This window comes from Leopardus geoffroyi, chromosome X (genome assembly GCF_018350155.1).
Source record: "Leopardus geoffroyi isolate Oge1 chromosome X, O.geoffroyi_Oge1_pat1.0, whole genome shotgun sequence".
Classification (NCBI taxonomy): domain Eukaryota; kingdom Metazoa; phylum Chordata; class Mammalia; order Carnivora; family Felidae; genus Leopardus; species Leopardus geoffroyi.
In genome coordinates, this window is record NC_059343.1 from 38,994,581 (window position 1) to 39,012,385 (window position 17,805).

Here is a 17,805-nt window from a genome sequence, read left to right on the forward strand (position 1 = left end):
CTCTCACCTACCTCTGTGCATTGACTGCTATCGGTAGGAGTTTGTGACTGAGCAAAGGGACACAGACCAGTTGACCACACATCATTTATGTAATCATTGACTATCGGGCAAATAATACATTACAAGAGAATGAAGGATGCTAAATAAAAATGAAGAGAAAAGAAAAGATAGTATTTTAGGCCGGGCTTCAATAGGAGAGGGAGAGACTGACAGGTCATGTTCTGGTCCTCTGAGACTCCAGCATGCAAGTGAAGGACAGTAGAATTCGTCACTCCAAAATATGCCTCTTTGGTATAAGAACTATTTTAGAGTGGTTTTTGTTGTTGTTGTTGTTGTTTGGGTTTGTGGGGTTTTGGTTTTTTGTTTTTACACACAGCAAACACAGGAGTACCTCTGGAAATAGAGAAGTTGCCTTTCTGGAAGACATGTACCTGTATAAGGGAAATCTCCATTTGTAAGGGCATCCAAGGGGATCTCTAGAACTTCTTATCACTGGAGAAGACAACAACTTAAATCTGCATAACAACCTCACTTTAACAGCGCCTTTCCTGGTAACCTCCCAAGGGACTCCCCACCCCAAACACCTTATCTTTTGGCTGGAGGTGGTATTTAAGGTGGTGGCTTGGGACTTTTGGGGGAGTTACTCAGTCTTCCTGGGTCTCTCCCAAGTACCCATTTTATTAAGCTTCTGTTTGTTTTCCTCCCGTTCATCTTTTTTTATTACGGCGGGATCTCAGCTGAGAATCTAGACCCGTCCTATCTTCCTCCCCTACAAAAGGTAGGGAGCAAGTCAGAGTGGTAGAGACAGAAAGACAGAAAAGGAAGAGAGAAAAATGTCACCTGTAGCAAAGTAGAATACAAGGGAAGAGACACCAAATAGACCAAAAGTGATCTCACAAAGATAAAAGACCTAATCACAAAGGAACCTGAGGTACCAGAGGATCCAAAGAGAATGTCCTAAAATGAAAACTGCCAGAAATAACAATTTATGGAAACGGAATTAGGATACAAGCTTTCATCATAATTGATGACGTCCAACAAAGATTAGATAAATAAGGTCCTAGAGGATGTAAATGGGTAAATGGCTGTAATTGTCTTGAAAATAGGATGTAAATATCATTCGGCAGGGACCTGTGATCTTTAGTTCCGCAGCAGGCTTCTGCCAGCCCTACTGTGTTATACAAGGTTACCTGCCCGATCCCCGAGGCAATTTGAACATTTGAGGCTAGCCTACAGGATATAAAATCTGAAATCAATTAGCTTTAAATAATAGAGAGCGTGGGATTTCTTCATTATAAAGGAACATTTTTAATTGGTTAGCATTCCTGAAATTAACATCGTCTTACAATTATAAAGGCAAAAGAAACTGGAAGCCGTCAGTTTGATGGAAGGTGTGAATGTAGCCTTGTGGGGAAGGAGTTAATCCTATTTTCATGTCAGTTGAGCTATTTACTTTGCATGCGTGTCCTGAAGAGCTGGAGTTTAACATCGATTTGGATTCCTAATTTCCACTTTAAATTGTTTTCAAAATGATTACTGTCTGACACATGAAATAATTGTGTGCAGAAGACTGTCCATCACGGGCTAGGCAATGCAATCCTGAGACAAAAGGAAAAGCAAAATTTCCCTGAATAAATCTGAGAATTGTTTAAAGACGGTGAGGGTGGTGCGACCGATGCATGAGTCATCAAGTCTGTATTTCTCAGAAACTAAATAGCTAAGTGTCCAAAATTTACAGCTGGATTTTCTAGAGATGCTGTCGGGAAAGACATGAAAGTCCAGTAATATTCAATGGGGCCCAACATTCTATAAAGAGATCAGCATCACTAATGTAAGTTTTAAATGTTTAGGTTCCATTTGATGAGAAAGGCTCAGACTCAAATTGTACTAAAGAAGAAGGTATATATGACCACTAAGGATCAATGCATACAATTACAAGTGGGTAGATAATACAAATTTCTGTACATTAAAATTTTTTTTAAATATTTTTATTTACTTTTGAGACAGAAAAAGAGACAGAGCATGAGCAGGGGAGGGGCAGAGAGGGGAAGACACAGAATCTGAAGCGGGCTCCAGGCTCTGAGCTGTCAGCACTGAGTCCGACGCGAGGCTCAAACTCACGGAAAGTGAGATCATGACCTGAGCTGAAGTCGGACGCTCAACCGACTGAGCCACCCAGGCGCCCCAAATTTCTGTACATTTAATGTGGTGTTGCTGATCCTCTCTGAAAAAGCTGTTAAGTCAGTGATTTCTTTTATGAATACAGAGTCCTAGAATTAAGAAAATAAACCATAGGAGAGTTTCTATCGCATATAGAGGATGGCTCCCCTATTCGTGACAATTGTACAGTTCTAGAACTTTATCACGCGAAGGGGAGCAGAATGTAACATCCCAAAATACTCTTCTTTGGCATAAGAGTTACCTCGAACTGATTCTTTTTAAGAAACAGCTGACCTAGGAGAAGCTCTGAAATCCAAGTAAAAGTGACCGTTTTGGTTTTTGTTTCTAAGGTGTTTTTTTTTTTTTTTTTTAAATAAAAGTTTGTTTATTTTGAGGGAGACAGAAACAGCGCAAGTAGGGGAGGGGCAGAGAGAGGGGGAGAGAGAGAATCCCAAGCAGGATCTGTGCTATCAGCACAGAGCCCGATGCAGGGCTTGAACCCAGAAAACCGTGAGATCAGGACCTGAGTCGAAACCAAGAGTCAGATGCTGAACCATCTGAGCCACTCAGGTGCCCCTAAGGTTTTTATTTATTTATTTTGAGAGAGAGAGAGGGGAGGGGGGCAGAGAGAGAGGGAGTGAGACAGAATCCCAAGCAGCCTCTGCACCATCAGCCCAGAGCCCGACGCAAGATTCGAACCCACAGACCGTGAGATCATGACCTGAACCTAAATCGAGAGTGGGACACTCACAGACGAAGCCAGAAGCCACCCCGGTGCCTCAAAAGTGACCCTTTTGTACGAGCCATTTACATGTATAAGGGAAATCTCCATTTCCAAGGGTGTCGCCCTCACTGTACCAAGAAGAGGAGGGATGACCAAATACCTCTAGAAACTCTTATCAATGGAGAAGGCAGTGACTTAAATCTGCATAACAACCCTACCCTTGTTTACTATGCTTTTCCTAGTCCCCACCCCCCCACAAGTGGCTCCCCCACTCCCAATAACCTCTTTTGTCTTTAGCTGGAGATAGTATTTAAGGTGATGGCTTTGGCCATTTCTGGGAGTTCCTCAAGTTTTCTTGGGTCTCTCCCATGTATACAGGAGGTATACAGGTTATTAAACTTCTGCTTGTATCTCTCTTGTTAGTCTGTCTTTCATCATAGGGGCATCTTAGCCAAGCACCTACAAGGGTAAAGGGAAAATGATTTTTCCTCCCCTACACAGGCTAATTCACAAAAATTTCTAATAAATTGAAAACACATAAATTATACAAGTTCAGTCAGTAATCACAAAGCAATACAACTAGAAATATTATGTAACTATAACCAAAAATTCTCACTAATAATTATTGTATTGTAATTAAAAGTAAATTTGAAAATACAAAACATGAGTATAGAATTAAAGATGTACAAACCTATAAAATGTTGGTAAAGTGATAATCTTGGGTGAATTACTGGCTTTAGATTACTACCTAAGAGAATTTAGAGTTAAAGAGGGCTTACTCGGTTCATTGTTCTAACTCAGCTATCTTCAGGCTTGGCTCTGCTTTAGGAGCCAAGAAAGAGAGAGAGAGAGAGAGAGAGAGAGAGGAAGAGAGGAAGAGAAAGAGAGAAAGAAAAGAGAAAGAAAGGGAAAGAAGGAGGGAGGGAGGAAGAATGAAAGAATGAAAGAGACAAAGAAAGGGGAAAAAAAGGAAGAAGAAAAGGAAAAGAAAAGGAAGAAAACAAAGCCCAGGCCCAATGAATCAGAATCACGTGGGGTGTTGGCGGGGGGGGGGGGGGGGGGGGGGGGAAGCCCCTGGGTGGCTCAGTCAGGCCTCCGACTTCAGTTCAGGTCATGATCCCTAGTTCATGAGTTCGAGCCTGACTTCAGGCTCTGCACTGACAGCTCAGAGCCTGGGGCCTGCTTCACGTTCTGTCTCCTTCTCTCTCTGTCCCTCCCTCTCCCCAGCTTGTGCTCTTTCTCTCTGTCTCTCAAAATTAAATAAAAACGGTTAAAAAAACTTAAAAGGGGTTCCTGGGTGGCTCAGTCTCTTAAATGTCCTACTTCAGCTCAGGTCATGATCTCCCAGTTCGTGAGTTCCAGCCCTGCCTTGGGCTCTGCGCTGACAGCTCGGGGCCTAAAGCCTGCTTCAGATTCTGTGTCTCCCTCTCTCTCTGCCCCTCCCCCCTCCCCAAATGCAGAAGCATTGAAAAGAAAAAAAAAATTTTTTTTTTAAAGAATTATGGGGGCAGGTAATGATGAGAACAAAGGCAAAAGAAAGGTAGATAAAATTAAATTTCTTTACAATCTGCAGCCTGCGGACAAATACAGGCAGAGCAACATTCCTCAAGGAACTCACCATGGCCTTGATGTTAATGCTTTGCTAGAGGCAAAAAGCAACCTTAACTTAACAATAGCCAGACCTCCAGGATGCGGTAAGTCTTCTATACTATGAAAATCCTTTGGGAAACTTCCTTTATCTCTGCCCCTCCCCACTTAAAAAAGTATATAATCAATTGTTCCTCCCTGTCCCAGTGCAGATCTTCGGGACTAAGGGTCCTGTCCCCGGGCTTTCATAAAAACACCTTTTTGCACCTAAAACGTCTCAAGAAGTCTTTCCTGCCGGCTCACTCGCCACCCACATCACATCAGGTAAGAGGGGCGTTCGTAGTTTTTCTTAAAGCTCTCCCAAGTAATTCTGAAATGTAGCCAAGAGTTTTGACTCAGCAATAAATTGAGCAAAAATTTCTGAAAGTGGGAAAATCTGTCATAAGGAAAACAAGTAGAAAGCAAAAAGGATAAAAGCATAAATAGGAGAATTTGAAAGGAGAAAAACAACTGTAATAAACAAATCCAAGACCTTCTTTAATACACAGGTAAGAGTCTAGCAAAGATAAGAAAGTATAAAGTCAGAAGTGAGTTACCGCAGGACACAAAATGTAATAAACTGCAAGACATAAATAATCTTCACATAATAAATCATGCAAGCTTTGACGAAAACAAATTTTAAAACCACAATTAAATAAGTGATTTTTGTAATAACTGTGAATTATCAAACTACAATGAATAAACTAATAACCGAGTAAGCAGTGGAAAAAATTACCCAAGAACTGTCTCTACAAAAGGCTCCGATGGGGATGATTTACTACCGGGTTCTTTCAAACTTTCACGGACGAGAAAACTGCCACATTACGGGACTCGCTCCGATACCAGAAAAAGATGGAAAGCCACGAAGTGAACTCTAATGCCTGATAGACATAACATTTAAAAGTAAACTATGGAACCCTAGTCCTCCTCCCCCTCCCCCGGAGAATCCCCTGCAGAGCCTTTTAAATTCCTGATGCTTGGGCCACATCCACACCAACGCACGTATGAAATCAGAACCTTCAGAGTGGACCCAAGCATCACTGATTTTTAAAGCTCCCCGGGGTGACTGGAGTGTGCAAGCCAAGGTTGAGAACCGCCTCAGACAATTTCACGATTTGAGAGTTAAAATACGAGCCAACAATTCAATAGCCTGTAACCATCATATGCCCACCTGCACAAAAGGCAGCATTCTCCTCACAGATGCAAAGACGTTGACAAATACGTAATGATCTCGTGCTGTTTCCAACCACATACATTTGTGTTTATTTATTTTTTTAATGTTTATTTTTAAGAGAGACAGAGAGAGAGCGTGAGCAGGGGAGGGGCAGAGAGAGAGGGAGACACAGAATCCGAAGCAGGCTCGGATCCGAGATGTTAGCACAGAGCCCGACACGGGGCTCGAACCCACTGTTGTGAGATCATGACGGAGCCAAAATCAAGACACTTAACGGACTGAGCCACCCAGGCGCCCCATAATTATTGTCTTTATTGTCATTACTGTCAAAGAGACAATACTTTGAAGAAAGAAGACTGCCCTCTGATGAATCCTGCTATCTTTATCCAGCTAGAAATCAGTCAAAATGGGGGCAGGTCCGGGTGCTATTGTTATTTCAATTATTACTCTTACTGCTTACAACTTATAACCGACCGAGTCACCAGGCCCCCCCTTTACCACATACACCTTAAAATCCAAGAGTAATTCCTTAATAAGATTGAAAAGCATCTGCTCCTAAAACAACAGCCTAAATATCCAGCACTATAGTTAAGTAAACCATGCATCTACTACAAGCAGGAACAGAACAAAATTGCCCCTCCTGGCAACATTATTGAAAACCGTCTTGAGGAGTTCTGGGCAACGTAAGAAGGTACGAAATAAAAATATTCACGAGAGAGAGACAAAAAAGTATTACAGGCTGATACAATAATGGCATAAGCAAAAGCTGAGAAACCATAAAGAAAGGATTTCAGTATAACCACAACTGAATCAAAACTATTCTTATGTACCAGCAATAACCAGCTGAAAATATAGTGGGAGGGAATAGTTATGTTCACAATAGAATAAAAAATAACCAAACACTTAAAAACAGTTGTCATGAAAACTCTGGGACCCAGATGAAACTCTAAAAAACACTTGCTAGGGGCGCCTGGGTGGCGCAGTCGGTTAAGCGTCCGACTTCAGCCAGGTCACGATCTCGCGGTCCAGGAGTTCGAGCCCCGCGTCAGGCTCTGGGCTGATGGCTCGGAGCCTGGAGCCTGTTTCCGATTCTGTGTCTCCCTCTCTCTCTGCCCCTCCCCCGTTCATGCTCTGTCTCTCTCTGTCCCAAAAGTAAATAAACGTTGAAAAAAAAAAAAATTAAAAAAAAAAAAAGAAAAGAAAAAAAAGAAAAAATAAAAACACTTGCTAGAAAATACAGGCGCACTTGACTAACAGGTGGGGCATATTCTGGGTAAGCAGACTGAAATAACATAGTTCAAGTTCACTGGTGCTTTGGAAGAATTTGAAAAAAAAAATAATTCTACGTCCACCTGATGAAATAGACAAGTCTGCCTATTAAAGAAAATTATAAAAATTAAAGGTAATGTAGGGGACCTAACCCTCCCAGGTTTTACACGTTACTATAATACAATGCTTCAATTATCAAAATAGTGTACCACCACAGTAGTAAGAAACAGAATGATATGTGAAAAACAAAAATGGTCTGGAAATAAACTCTATTACATGTAGAAATTTAAACCGTGAAGAGGCAGTCACATATCAATAAATGAAAAAAGTACTAACTTGGAATAGCATCAAGGTACATCCCAACCTGAAACAAATTATAACCCAAAATATATACCAGACGGGTTATCAGCTTAAATATAGCAAATCAACACCCTCTACCCATCCCCCAAATATATGTGTCCGTGTCAAAGCCTTGAAAGGGAGGATGACCGTTCTAGGCTTAGGAGAAAAAGAAAATTATGAAAGAAAAAAACCAGAACTGGGCTATAAAAACACAAGTGATCACGTCAACGGACTAAAATGTAAATAAAGGACATACTAAGCAGAAAAACTCTAGTAGGAGTTTAATTTATAAAGATATGTTTTAATTAACTTTTAAAAGACCCTGTAAGAAGAAATGAAAAGAGAGCTTCAAGTTTACCAGAGGGTCACTACATAAAAGAAAAATGTTTCCGCTAAGAAATCGTCAGATAAGAGCGGATTAAAAATCACAGGCAGCGGTTTTGTTTCTCCTCTTAAAGGGACCTGGTGGGATTTTTCATCACAGATGGGATTTTAAACTACTACTATGCTTCTAGGACAATGGGGTGCTACGAGGAGCCATGTTTAAATTCCTACACTTCTCAGGAACTCCATTTCTGGGCACGTAGCCCAAAGAAACAAACCAAAATATGGAGAAACATATGTGCAGAGATGTTCTTTGCAGCGGGTTGTTGTTTTTTTTTTTTTTTTAATAGAAAAACAACTAGCCGAGGGAACGTAAAAAATTAACAGAAAGGGAAGGGTTCGGTAAATTATGGCACATCTATGTACTCTGTGGAATATTACGAAGGCACTAGTATGAAGTTTTCAAAGATTATACGGCAGGAAGGAAAATACTTCAGATACGCAGAAACGTTGAGCGGAAAAAAACCACAGAACTGAAAATGGTAACATGCCATAATTACGACTATGCTTTTTTAGAGCACGTATACCTAAACATGTTTTAAAAACTATGTTTTTCCGAAAAGAACGGCGGGGGTGGGGGGAGGGTGGGGGAGGGGAGACAAACGGCAAGCCATGGTGGTAGTTCCTGCAGAACCCTAGCTGGGCAGCAAGGCGGAAGAGTCAACTGGGGACGGGGGACAACTTACACAAGGCGGTGATGGGAGACCGGCAGCTTGTTGGGGGAGGGTGAGGAGTACTTCCAGGGGCCGAGGCTAGTGGGTAGGGGGAGCCTCGTTGGGGAGGGTACTTCCGGGGGCCAAGGCTAGTGGGGGGAGCCTCATTGGGGAGGGTGAGTACTTCCGGGGGCCGAGGCTAGTGGGCGGGGGGAGCCTTGTTGGGGGTGGGTGAGTGCTTCCGGTGGCCGAGGCTACTGGATGCAGGGAGCCTCCGCGTCCACTCCGGTGCTGGGTTCGAATCTAGCCACACCTTTGGCGGCCTGGACTTCTGGGCCCCGGGCCCGGCTCAGACACACCTCTGTGTGGTCCCTGGAGCCCCTTGCGGTCTTTTCGAGGGTTTTGACATCTCGCGCTCCAAACCTAATAGAAGAGCTCTACGACCCCGGAAGCGCTTCTACGCCCACGCCGGAAGTAGCGAAAAAGAAAGTGCGCAGTGATCTCGGAAGCACGCCACGCGGCCCTGACGCCACGCCGGGGCTTTGCGAAACCTGCGGTTGTCGCCATTCTGCCACGGCGCCTTGGAATCCAAAGCCATCGCGGAACTTGGTCCTCCCTGAACACGGCAAACTGTGACGGGTTGCTGAAAGAATCGGGCAAGGCCCCAAAGAGGCCAGAGCGGCACTCAGGTAGGCCCCCTGGTAAATGCAGGGGCCCCTGGGAGCCCGCTGACGTGTCCCCTCTAGCCGGCCACCTCGTAACGACGCCTCACGTTCTGGAGAGGCCAGTGCCCCGCAAGTGCCTGAGAACACAGAAAAAGGACTTGCAGCGCCTTTGAGTTGCGGTTTTTCCCGGAGCGCGTCCTGCCAGGGAAATTCCTCCCCACCGTGCCGCCATTGCAGGTGTGGGTGCAGCCTTTAAAGACTGATTGCAGGGAGCGTTCGGGGCTCCTTTGGTTGGCAGAATCCCCTTAGCCCCAACCCATCGGCACGCTGTTAAACCCCTTCTGGGAGAAATGGCTTCTCTAGAGGATGCCCGCTGCCTTGAGGGTAAGATCCCTACCCAGAGCTCCTCAGACTCTGAACCTGCAGCCAGAGCTGAGGAACAACACAGGGAGGCCGCGGAATCAAACAAGGTCGAGGGAAACAGTGCTACGTTGCACGACCCGACCTCTTCTTCCAATTACATGAAGGCTCTCCAGGGCATCCTGGGAAAATTCGTACCAAAAGATCAGCCCTCCCAGGGTGCAAAACTGAGCACAAGCGAGCATCCCGAAACCGGGGGAGAAACCACCAGGGTTGTCACCTTCTCTGCTCCTCGGGAAATGCAAGCGTTGGCCCCAGTGGTTAGAGAGAAGGAGAAGATGCTGATAGAGGTCAGCAGTTCGGGTGACAGGAAAGTGATCATCAGTCCTCTGGAGAAACCCAGCAAGAAGCCCCCGGACAACCAGATGGTAGTCGTTTTTGAAAAGGGCTCCCCAGGCCTCCAGTATCTAGACAGACATAACTCTTATCCAGAATTCCAGCAGTACAAAGAAAGGGATACGGTGGCCGAGCGCCCCTCTCCGGCCAGTCACTTGTCTATGGATGAGCTGGCTGCAATGGGACTCTCTCAGAGGCCAGCCTCCCTGGGTGTCGCCAGAGCCCCGCAGCCTTCATCCTTCGCCGCTAACCCGGTCATGTACCGGCCTCCCGTGTCCATGGGTCCTCCTCTCGACTACGCGGCTACCGCGGCAACACCCTCCAGGCTTCCCACTACGCCTCCATGGGCAACGGCAGCAACGGCCCCCAGGCCGTGAAGAACTGGGGAGGCTTCGGCGGTTACGCCCCGTCAGAAGTGCGCTCGCCAAACTGGCCCCGAGACTGGAAGCCGTCAGAAGAAGATCCGGCCCTGAATTTCCACTTGGTTCGTTTCCCCAGAAGCTCAGCGGCGAGCCAGGAGAGGATGACCGTCCAGGCGGGGAGACCATCACATTCTTATGCAGGCTGTGCAGTTGGTTCCCCGCCAGGGAGCCACTGGAAGGGAAGCCTGGGTTTCATCGACACCCACTGTCACTTGGACTTGCTGTTCTCCAAGATGTCTTTCCAAGGGTCCTTTAAGAAGTTCATGGAAACGTATAGCCAGTCCTTCCCTAAGGAATTTCAGGGCTGCATCTCTGATTTCTGTGATCCTCGCACACTGAGGGATAGCATGTGGGAAGATCTTCTGAAGGAGGATCTGGTCTGGGGGGCCTTTGGCTGTCACCCCCATTTCGCACGTTACTACAACGAGACTCAGGAGAGAAACATCCTGCAGGCCTTACGACACCCCAGGGCCGTGGCGTTTGGAGAAGTGGGTCTGGATTACTCGTACAAGTGCACCACCCTTGTCCAGCAGCAGCAGAAGGTATTTGAGAGGCAGCTGCAGCTGGCCGTGTCCCTGAACAAGCCCTTGGTGATCCACTGCCGGGATGCTGACCAAGACCTGCTGGCCATCATGAAACGATTCGTGCCTCCTGACTACAAGATCCATAGGCACTGCTTCACTGGCAGTTACCTGCTCATTGAGCCCCTCTTGAAATACTTCCCTAACATGTCTGTGGGTTTCACGGCCGTCCTGACTTACTCTTCGGCCTGGGAGACCCGGGATGCCCTGACGCATATCCCACTGGACAGAATCGTCGTGGAAACGGATGCTCCCTATTTCCTGCCTCGGGGGATTCCCAAAAGCCTTTGCCAGTATGCCCACCCGGGCCTGGCCATGTACACGGTTCGAGAGATCGCCAGAATCAAAAGTCAGCCGCTCACCCAAATCCTGGCCACCTTGCGTGAGAACACCAACTACATCTACAATATTTAAGCAAGGAGGGAGTGGTCAGGCGTCTTCCAGAAAAGGGAGACCAGCGGCCTGACAGCACAGACTTGATGTGAACTCTGCCTGCGTCTCGAGGTCAAGACGTGTTCCTGAAGCCCACTAGGACAGAAAAAAAAAAAAAAAGACCGCGGCGGACTGTTTTCTTCAAAACCTCTTCATAAGACTTCTCCTTGTGACTGGTATGATGGGGTGCAGAATGGCAGGATGGGTAGGGGGAACCACCCTCGATGTGGTTTACCAGGGTTTTTCCTCCCGGCCAAATTGTGCCAGGACGGACAGTGAGAAAAGAAAGCGTTCCATAGGGTACAAGTTGGCTAAATCCAACTGCCTGTTCTCTGCATCCTGGGGCTTTGAGTGGTTGCTGCATAAAGTCACCCTACTACTGGTCTTTAAAAAACACAGAACAAACACAAAAAAGGAATGTGGGAGTTTCAAAGGGAGCCCGGTGATTTGTTCTGTGGGTTCCCAAAATGTAGTTGTTGTTATAGGAATTCTCTAACCCTTACGGTTTGTCATTCAATTCATCACTCAGTGACTGCGACTTGCAGTCTCTTGTTTCTAAAGATAAGCCAACACTAGCATTTCATCTCAAAGGCCATGGATTTAGGTAAAAATTAGCCCATGAATAGGCAGAACGGGCTGGGGGGGGGGGGGGCCGGCGGGCTCTCCGTGGAGGCACTTCGAGCGACGACGACGGGAGCCAGGTCAGTTGAATCTTGGAACGGCGCCGAGATGAGTTTTGCATCTGAACTGAACTCCCAAAGCTTGTGTGATTCCAAATCTCTTCACGGAACCAGTATATTAATAGCAACTGCTATTCAGATTGCTCTGACTGTTAACAAGGCCCAACTGTATACCACTCAGAAATACTGTTCTCCTGGAGGACAGAAACAGAGGAGCTTTAGCTTCCCACTTGGCAAACAGCCGTCCTCCTGGAGAAATTTGCAGGAACTCCCATTTTAGGAAAATATTGGAGTTCTGAAACTTAGTTCTGCCAGCCAAAACACACACCTAAATCCAAGAGTCCCATTATCGGATGAGAAGGGCCATTTTACTTTAGTTTTTTTACTGTTTGTTTATTTTTCAGTGCGAGCAAGTTGGGGAGGGGCAGAGGGAGAGGGAGAGAGAGAGAGTCCCAAACAGTCCCAAGTCGGCGCAGAGCCCGACGTGGGGCTTCCAACCCCACATCCTGTGACACCGTGACCTGAGCTGGAATCAAGAGTCGGATGTTTAACAGACGGAGCCACCCAGGCGCCCCAAGGAGTGCCATCTGTTTTAAAGACGGAAAATGTCTTTTATTCTCAAAAACCGACTTGATGAAAACGGGCCCAGCGTTCACTAGACTTCTCTGGGTTCCTGTGTGTCCTTTTATCTGGATCCCAGAAAAAATCTGCTGGCTCCCCCTCTGGTTCTCGGCTCAAAAGTCTCCTCCATCGGGAAGCCCTCCCTGACCACCAAATACATAATGCTCCCCTCACCTGGGAGGAAAAAACTCCCTGGCTTACTGGTTGGCTTTCATCATACTACTTGGCACAGGCTGGACTGTGTTGTTAGTCTGCCTGTGCGTTCGTTGGTTCTCCTCCCCACTAGGTTTAGAAGCTTGCCATTCATCACGCCCGATGAACACATACCTTGTACATACACCCTTTGTTAGAACAGTATCTGGAACAGTGCAGGCCCTCAGCAAAGACTTAACATGGGAGTTACTGTCTCCCTGGATGGCATAAGTGACGTCACTGACACCTGGGAGTTAAGTGACAGTATTTTATGCAGGAGGGGGGGCGGGGGACAGATAGTAGGGAGAGCACAGAGAAATAAACCACCATCTCTAGCGTGCTCTTTAAAAGGCGAGGCAAAAGAATTGACGGGCGGCGATATTCTGTTTCCATTCTGTTTCCAAGTCCTCCGGAGTAAGAGACTATTAAATAGAGAGGGTCGAACCCTGCCAGGACCTTGATAGTTCATGTTTCTGTAAATAACCCTGAATGTATCATAGATTTTTCTTTTCCCTCTTTGCTGCGGATCCAGTTTTTGAGAAGAAGGAAGCAGAAGTGTAAGAAAGCTGTTAAGAGCTTTATTTTTCTTTAGAAGAACAAAAGAAGTCCAGTGTCAAAGGTGCAAGTTGATGATCTTTTCAAGACCGAAAAGCCTTCCAACAAGAAGCCAGTGTTTTGAGGCAAGGTTTTTTTTTTTGTTCCCCCATTTAATGCACACTGTAAAGAGACACGGCACAGAGTGTGTCCCTCAACCCACAGGAGCCCTTGCAGAGGGTTGCAGAAAAGAAGGTTCCATGGACACACATCTCGGGGGAAATACTGAGTTATAACAAAGTTCCACACTTTTACTTTGGGGATCTCACATGTCCTTTGATATGCTGATGTGAGCCACACGTCCCCAAGAGGGTGTTTCTCAAGGTTACCTCTAGATTAGTTTGATTCACTCGAGATAACAATTCAGCAAGCTCAAGTTCTTTGGGACCGCAAGCGTGGGAAACACCTCCGTCACACTCTTCGCCGTTGCGGTCCCCTTACCACATCGTGTACTTCTCTCTGCTCCTCACACCCTTTTTCATTTCCCTTTCTAGCTACCTAAGATCCATGGAGAACAAAACACAAAATGTCATTGATCGGTCCTAGCAAGGTGACATTACCAAGTGGGCATTTCAAAAATGGGTGTGAATGAACAATTGCATTTGTAAGTACACGTTGCACAAAAGAGAGAGGAAACATATACACACAATTAATTTTCCTCTCCAAAAAAGAAGTATCTCCTTTTTATACGGAGAAAATACTTTTCTTTTTTTTTTTTTTTTTTTTTTTTTTTTTTAATTTTTTTTTTCAACGTTTATTTATTTTTGGGACAGAGAGAGACAGAGCATGAACGGGGGAGGGGCAGAGAGAGAGGGAGACACAGAATCGGAAACAGGCTCCAGGCTCTGAGCCATCAGCCCAGAGCCTGACGCGGGGCTCGAACTCATGGGCCGCGAGATCGTGACCTGGCTGAAGTCGGACGCTTACCCGACTGCGCCACCCAGGCGCCCCATATACGGAGAAAATACTTTTCTTATCTGTTCCTCTCCCTCTGCGTTTTTATGGCAAATGCATAGACTATGCTCTGCAGTGTTTCTAACACGCGGGAGAGCGCCTTGCCATAATTCAGCTTTATTTCTTCAGGAATGGGAGTGGACAGTGTAGTTTTTTTCTGAGTGCAGTACATCCAAAGTGGCCTAAATTAAAAAAGTCACAATCTTCCTTTACTCATTGCATGAATGTAGTAAAGAACACCTCATCTATTCATGCTACTGGGTAAAAATAAGACGAAACCTTGTGATCCAGATGTACAGAATTTTGGAGCACTCTGTAAATAGCTTTCTGGTGATCGATATTCCATTGAGCCTCAAAGAATGATTGGAATTCATACGTTTGCATGGCACTTCAAAATTGGTGTCTCCTCGCACATTCTAGAGGCTTCAGAGAGCCACGGAAGCAACCGGTGATCTAGAAATTCAATTTGCCGTTAGTGGTCCCTGGGCCATCGGTCAGCTCAGAGTCACAGGGCCTCTCGGGCCCATTAACGGGCTCCCTGAACCTTGGCACTTGTCTTACTGCGTGTCAATATCTTGTTTCTGTTCAATTTTAGAAGGGCCCTCCTTCCACCTTTAAAGCTCAGAAGGAACAAACTGCCCACTTGGTCTTGGGAGACGGGGGTGGGGAGGGTCTGTTTTTTCAGTTGGTCTGTATTCGTATCTGACTTCCAAATTAGTACCCGATGATAGAACTTTTGAGACCACGACGGAGCATGAAGTGGGGTAAAATAGTTAGAGACGGTCACTTAAACACGTGGAGTGTTCTCCGCTTTTCTCTGATATTACCATTCTTATTGGCCAATTGCTTGAGTCAGTTTTGCTCATTAACATCTACCAAGATATTCACTTCACCTCCTAATTGGCATAAGCTAGGCATTTCACTCGCTCCAGATTTGTGATTGAAATACATTATTTGGTGTATCTTCGTTTGCCATCCCGAGCAAACAAGCTAGAAGTTTGTTGATTCTGTTGTTTCTTTTAAAGAATCCACTCTTAGAGTTTTTATTCGTATCTATTCTGTGTACTGATTTATAAAATCCTGCTTTTTAAGTTTATGAAGTTTTTGCCTTTAGCTCTCAGATGATCTGTTTTATTTTGCTTTTCTTAATGCCTTAAGTTAAATGCTCAGTTTAGTTTTAATTTGGGGGAGGGGAGGGAAAGGACAAGGTATTTGATAGCATAAATTTGCCTGTAATGGTAACTCTGCATTATATCTGTAGGATTTTCTATTTTCATGAAGTTTACTTTCCTACTCTAAAAATTAATACATATTACAAAAACATGAACAGTAAGAAGTACATGGTATTTCTACTACCTAGAACTACTGTTTTGTTATGCTTTTCCCTTTAAGGTAATTGTGATCAACAGGGCTATGTAAAATTATTTTTATTTTATTTTATTTTATTTTATTTATTTTATTATTATTTTTTTTTATAACCTAGCTAGAAACCTAGAAAACCTAGGTTTTTTTATAACCTAGCTAGCATGTTTTTTAAGCAAAGCTAAAGAACAAACAAGTACAGGTCCTAGAGAAAGAGGATATAACGATAAGTTTTTTTTTTTCCTTTTGACTGACTTTATTTTACTGTATTATTATTTTTAATTGTTAAAGAATTTTCAGTTGAAGTATTAACTCCAAAAGCTAATGGTCTGCTTAAAGTCGCAAAAATAGAGAAATGTATGTATAGCCCTATATTGTATTAGGATTCATTTCATTATTGTTTGTTATTATTTTATCTTCCAATAAACATTTAAAATGGTTACATAAAGCTTCGAACTTTATATTTTATAATTATACGGTTTTTTTCCATTGCTCATCACAAATCCTTTTATTTCATGACTTCCCAATGGTTAAACTGTTTAATTTGTTTTACAGTTGGCTAGAGTGCATCTTCCAGCAACTTCCTCAGGAAAAGTATGGGAATGGCATATTTATGAGAAATTACATACCTGAGAACATCTTTCTGCTACTTTCACTAATGAGTAATACCTCGGCTGGGTCTGGAATTTCTGGGTCATAAACCTTTTCCCCTAAAATATAGCTATTCCTTTGTTGTCTTCTGGTATATTAATCTTGCAGAAAATTCTGAGGTCAACTTCTTTGGGGATTTAACTACTTTCTCTGGTCAGGATTCTTGGTAATTTGCCTTATCCTTGAAAGTAACAGAAAACTTGCCCCAATATATCAAATTATTGGTCCCTTTTTTATTTTCTCTGGTACATGGTAAACATTCAGTCCTCAGATCTGTGTCTTTTTATAGTCGAGAAGGTCGAGTTGGTTTTTGTTATTTCTTACGGTATGCTTAATTGATTTGGCTGCTTTTAATCTAGCTTCTAATTCTTTAGGAACAATTGTCTGTATCTGTCTGGCCTTTCATTATCGATCTCGGTGCTTTTTTTTTTTCTTTGTTTTTAAGATTTTATTTTTAAGTAATCTCTCTGTCCAACGTGGTGCTTGAACTCGAGACCCCTGTTCTTGGTCCTCTTACAGCCGACCCTCTACTCCGCATTTTGGGAGAGTTCCTCAGGTTTCCCTTTTCCATCATTCATCTCATTTTCAACAGGCGCCACTGTTTTCTTCACTACATATAATGCATTTCTGACTTTCCTCACATTTCTTCCTTCCTCCGCGAGCTCCCGTTGCCTTTCTGCCCAGAGTCTCGGTCAGCAGTGTTTTAAATGTATTCCCCTTGCTCTATTTTCTCCCTCCAGCTTGCACTTCACAGCGTTTGCTTTAACTGCCTACTTTGTTCTGTGACTTCTTTGCACTCCATCGAAAGCACAAAGCAAACTGTTATCAAAAGTGTGCATTTTCCTACAGAAAATATTTTTCTTCCTCTGCCTCTTAAATACTATGTTCTCCGTTTATGTTGCAGTCTTTCAGGAACTTCATTGGCTTTCTTTGTTCAGTCTTGAACAAAGAAGAGTCTATCCAGGCTGGTGTTTACCCCAAAATACGGTGGGTAGGTTCCCTTTCCCTTCCTTCACCAGCCATTCGAATGTTTTGATTCTTCCTCCCACTGGGAGGCTAGGTGATAGAAATTCACGTACAGCATGTTAAGGGAAGTATGGAGGGAGGTGGGGCCATGGATGGTTCCCTAGGGGGAAAAAAACCTCAAAATTTTCCATACATACAAAAAAGTTCCATACAAACATTTTCCAAATTGACCTGACCTCTACTCCAGGCACAGAACTTACGCAGCCAGTCCTTCGTGTACCCTGCCTGTCACAACAGAGAAACGCCCTAATGCGAGGCCTGCTTTTCTTTCAGGGCAGCTATTCCCGGGCCTTCTAGTGACACTCGTAAGCTATCAACAGCCGTGAACGTAAGCCAAGTGGAAAGCCCCCACAGATTGTCCTAACCGCCCTCTCCCCCCCCCCCCAAACTCAATTCTCGTCACTTTTTTAGGGAGTAAAAATATGATCCCATCTGCACTACAGCTAGGAGAGATTCATCTGCGTTTTCGGCACGAAGATGGACCTTCTCCCTGCCCTCTGACACTAATAACGTTTCTCCAGATTTTAAAATTCTGCA

At 44.5% G+C, this 17,805-nt stretch overlaps 2 protein-coding genes across 2 annotated transcripts in view; one reads left to right on the plus strand and one right to left on the minus strand.

Moving 5' to 3' along the window:
- The window catches only part of EFHC2 (EF-hand domain containing 2), a 204,845-nt gene that overhangs the window by 136,603 nt on the left and 50,437 nt on the right, over positions 1-17,805 (minus strand). The gene's annotated exons all lie outside the window — the stretch shown is intronic.
- LOC123594520 (putative deoxyribonuclease TATDN2) lies at positions 8,291-11,411 on the plus strand. The gene has a single exon (XM_045471273.1). The coding sequence runs from the start codon at positions 10,097-10,099 to the stop codon at positions 11,168-11,170; it is 1,074 nt and encodes a 357-aa protein (XP_045327229.1). The 5' UTR covers positions 8,291-10,096; the 3' UTR covers positions 11,171-11,411.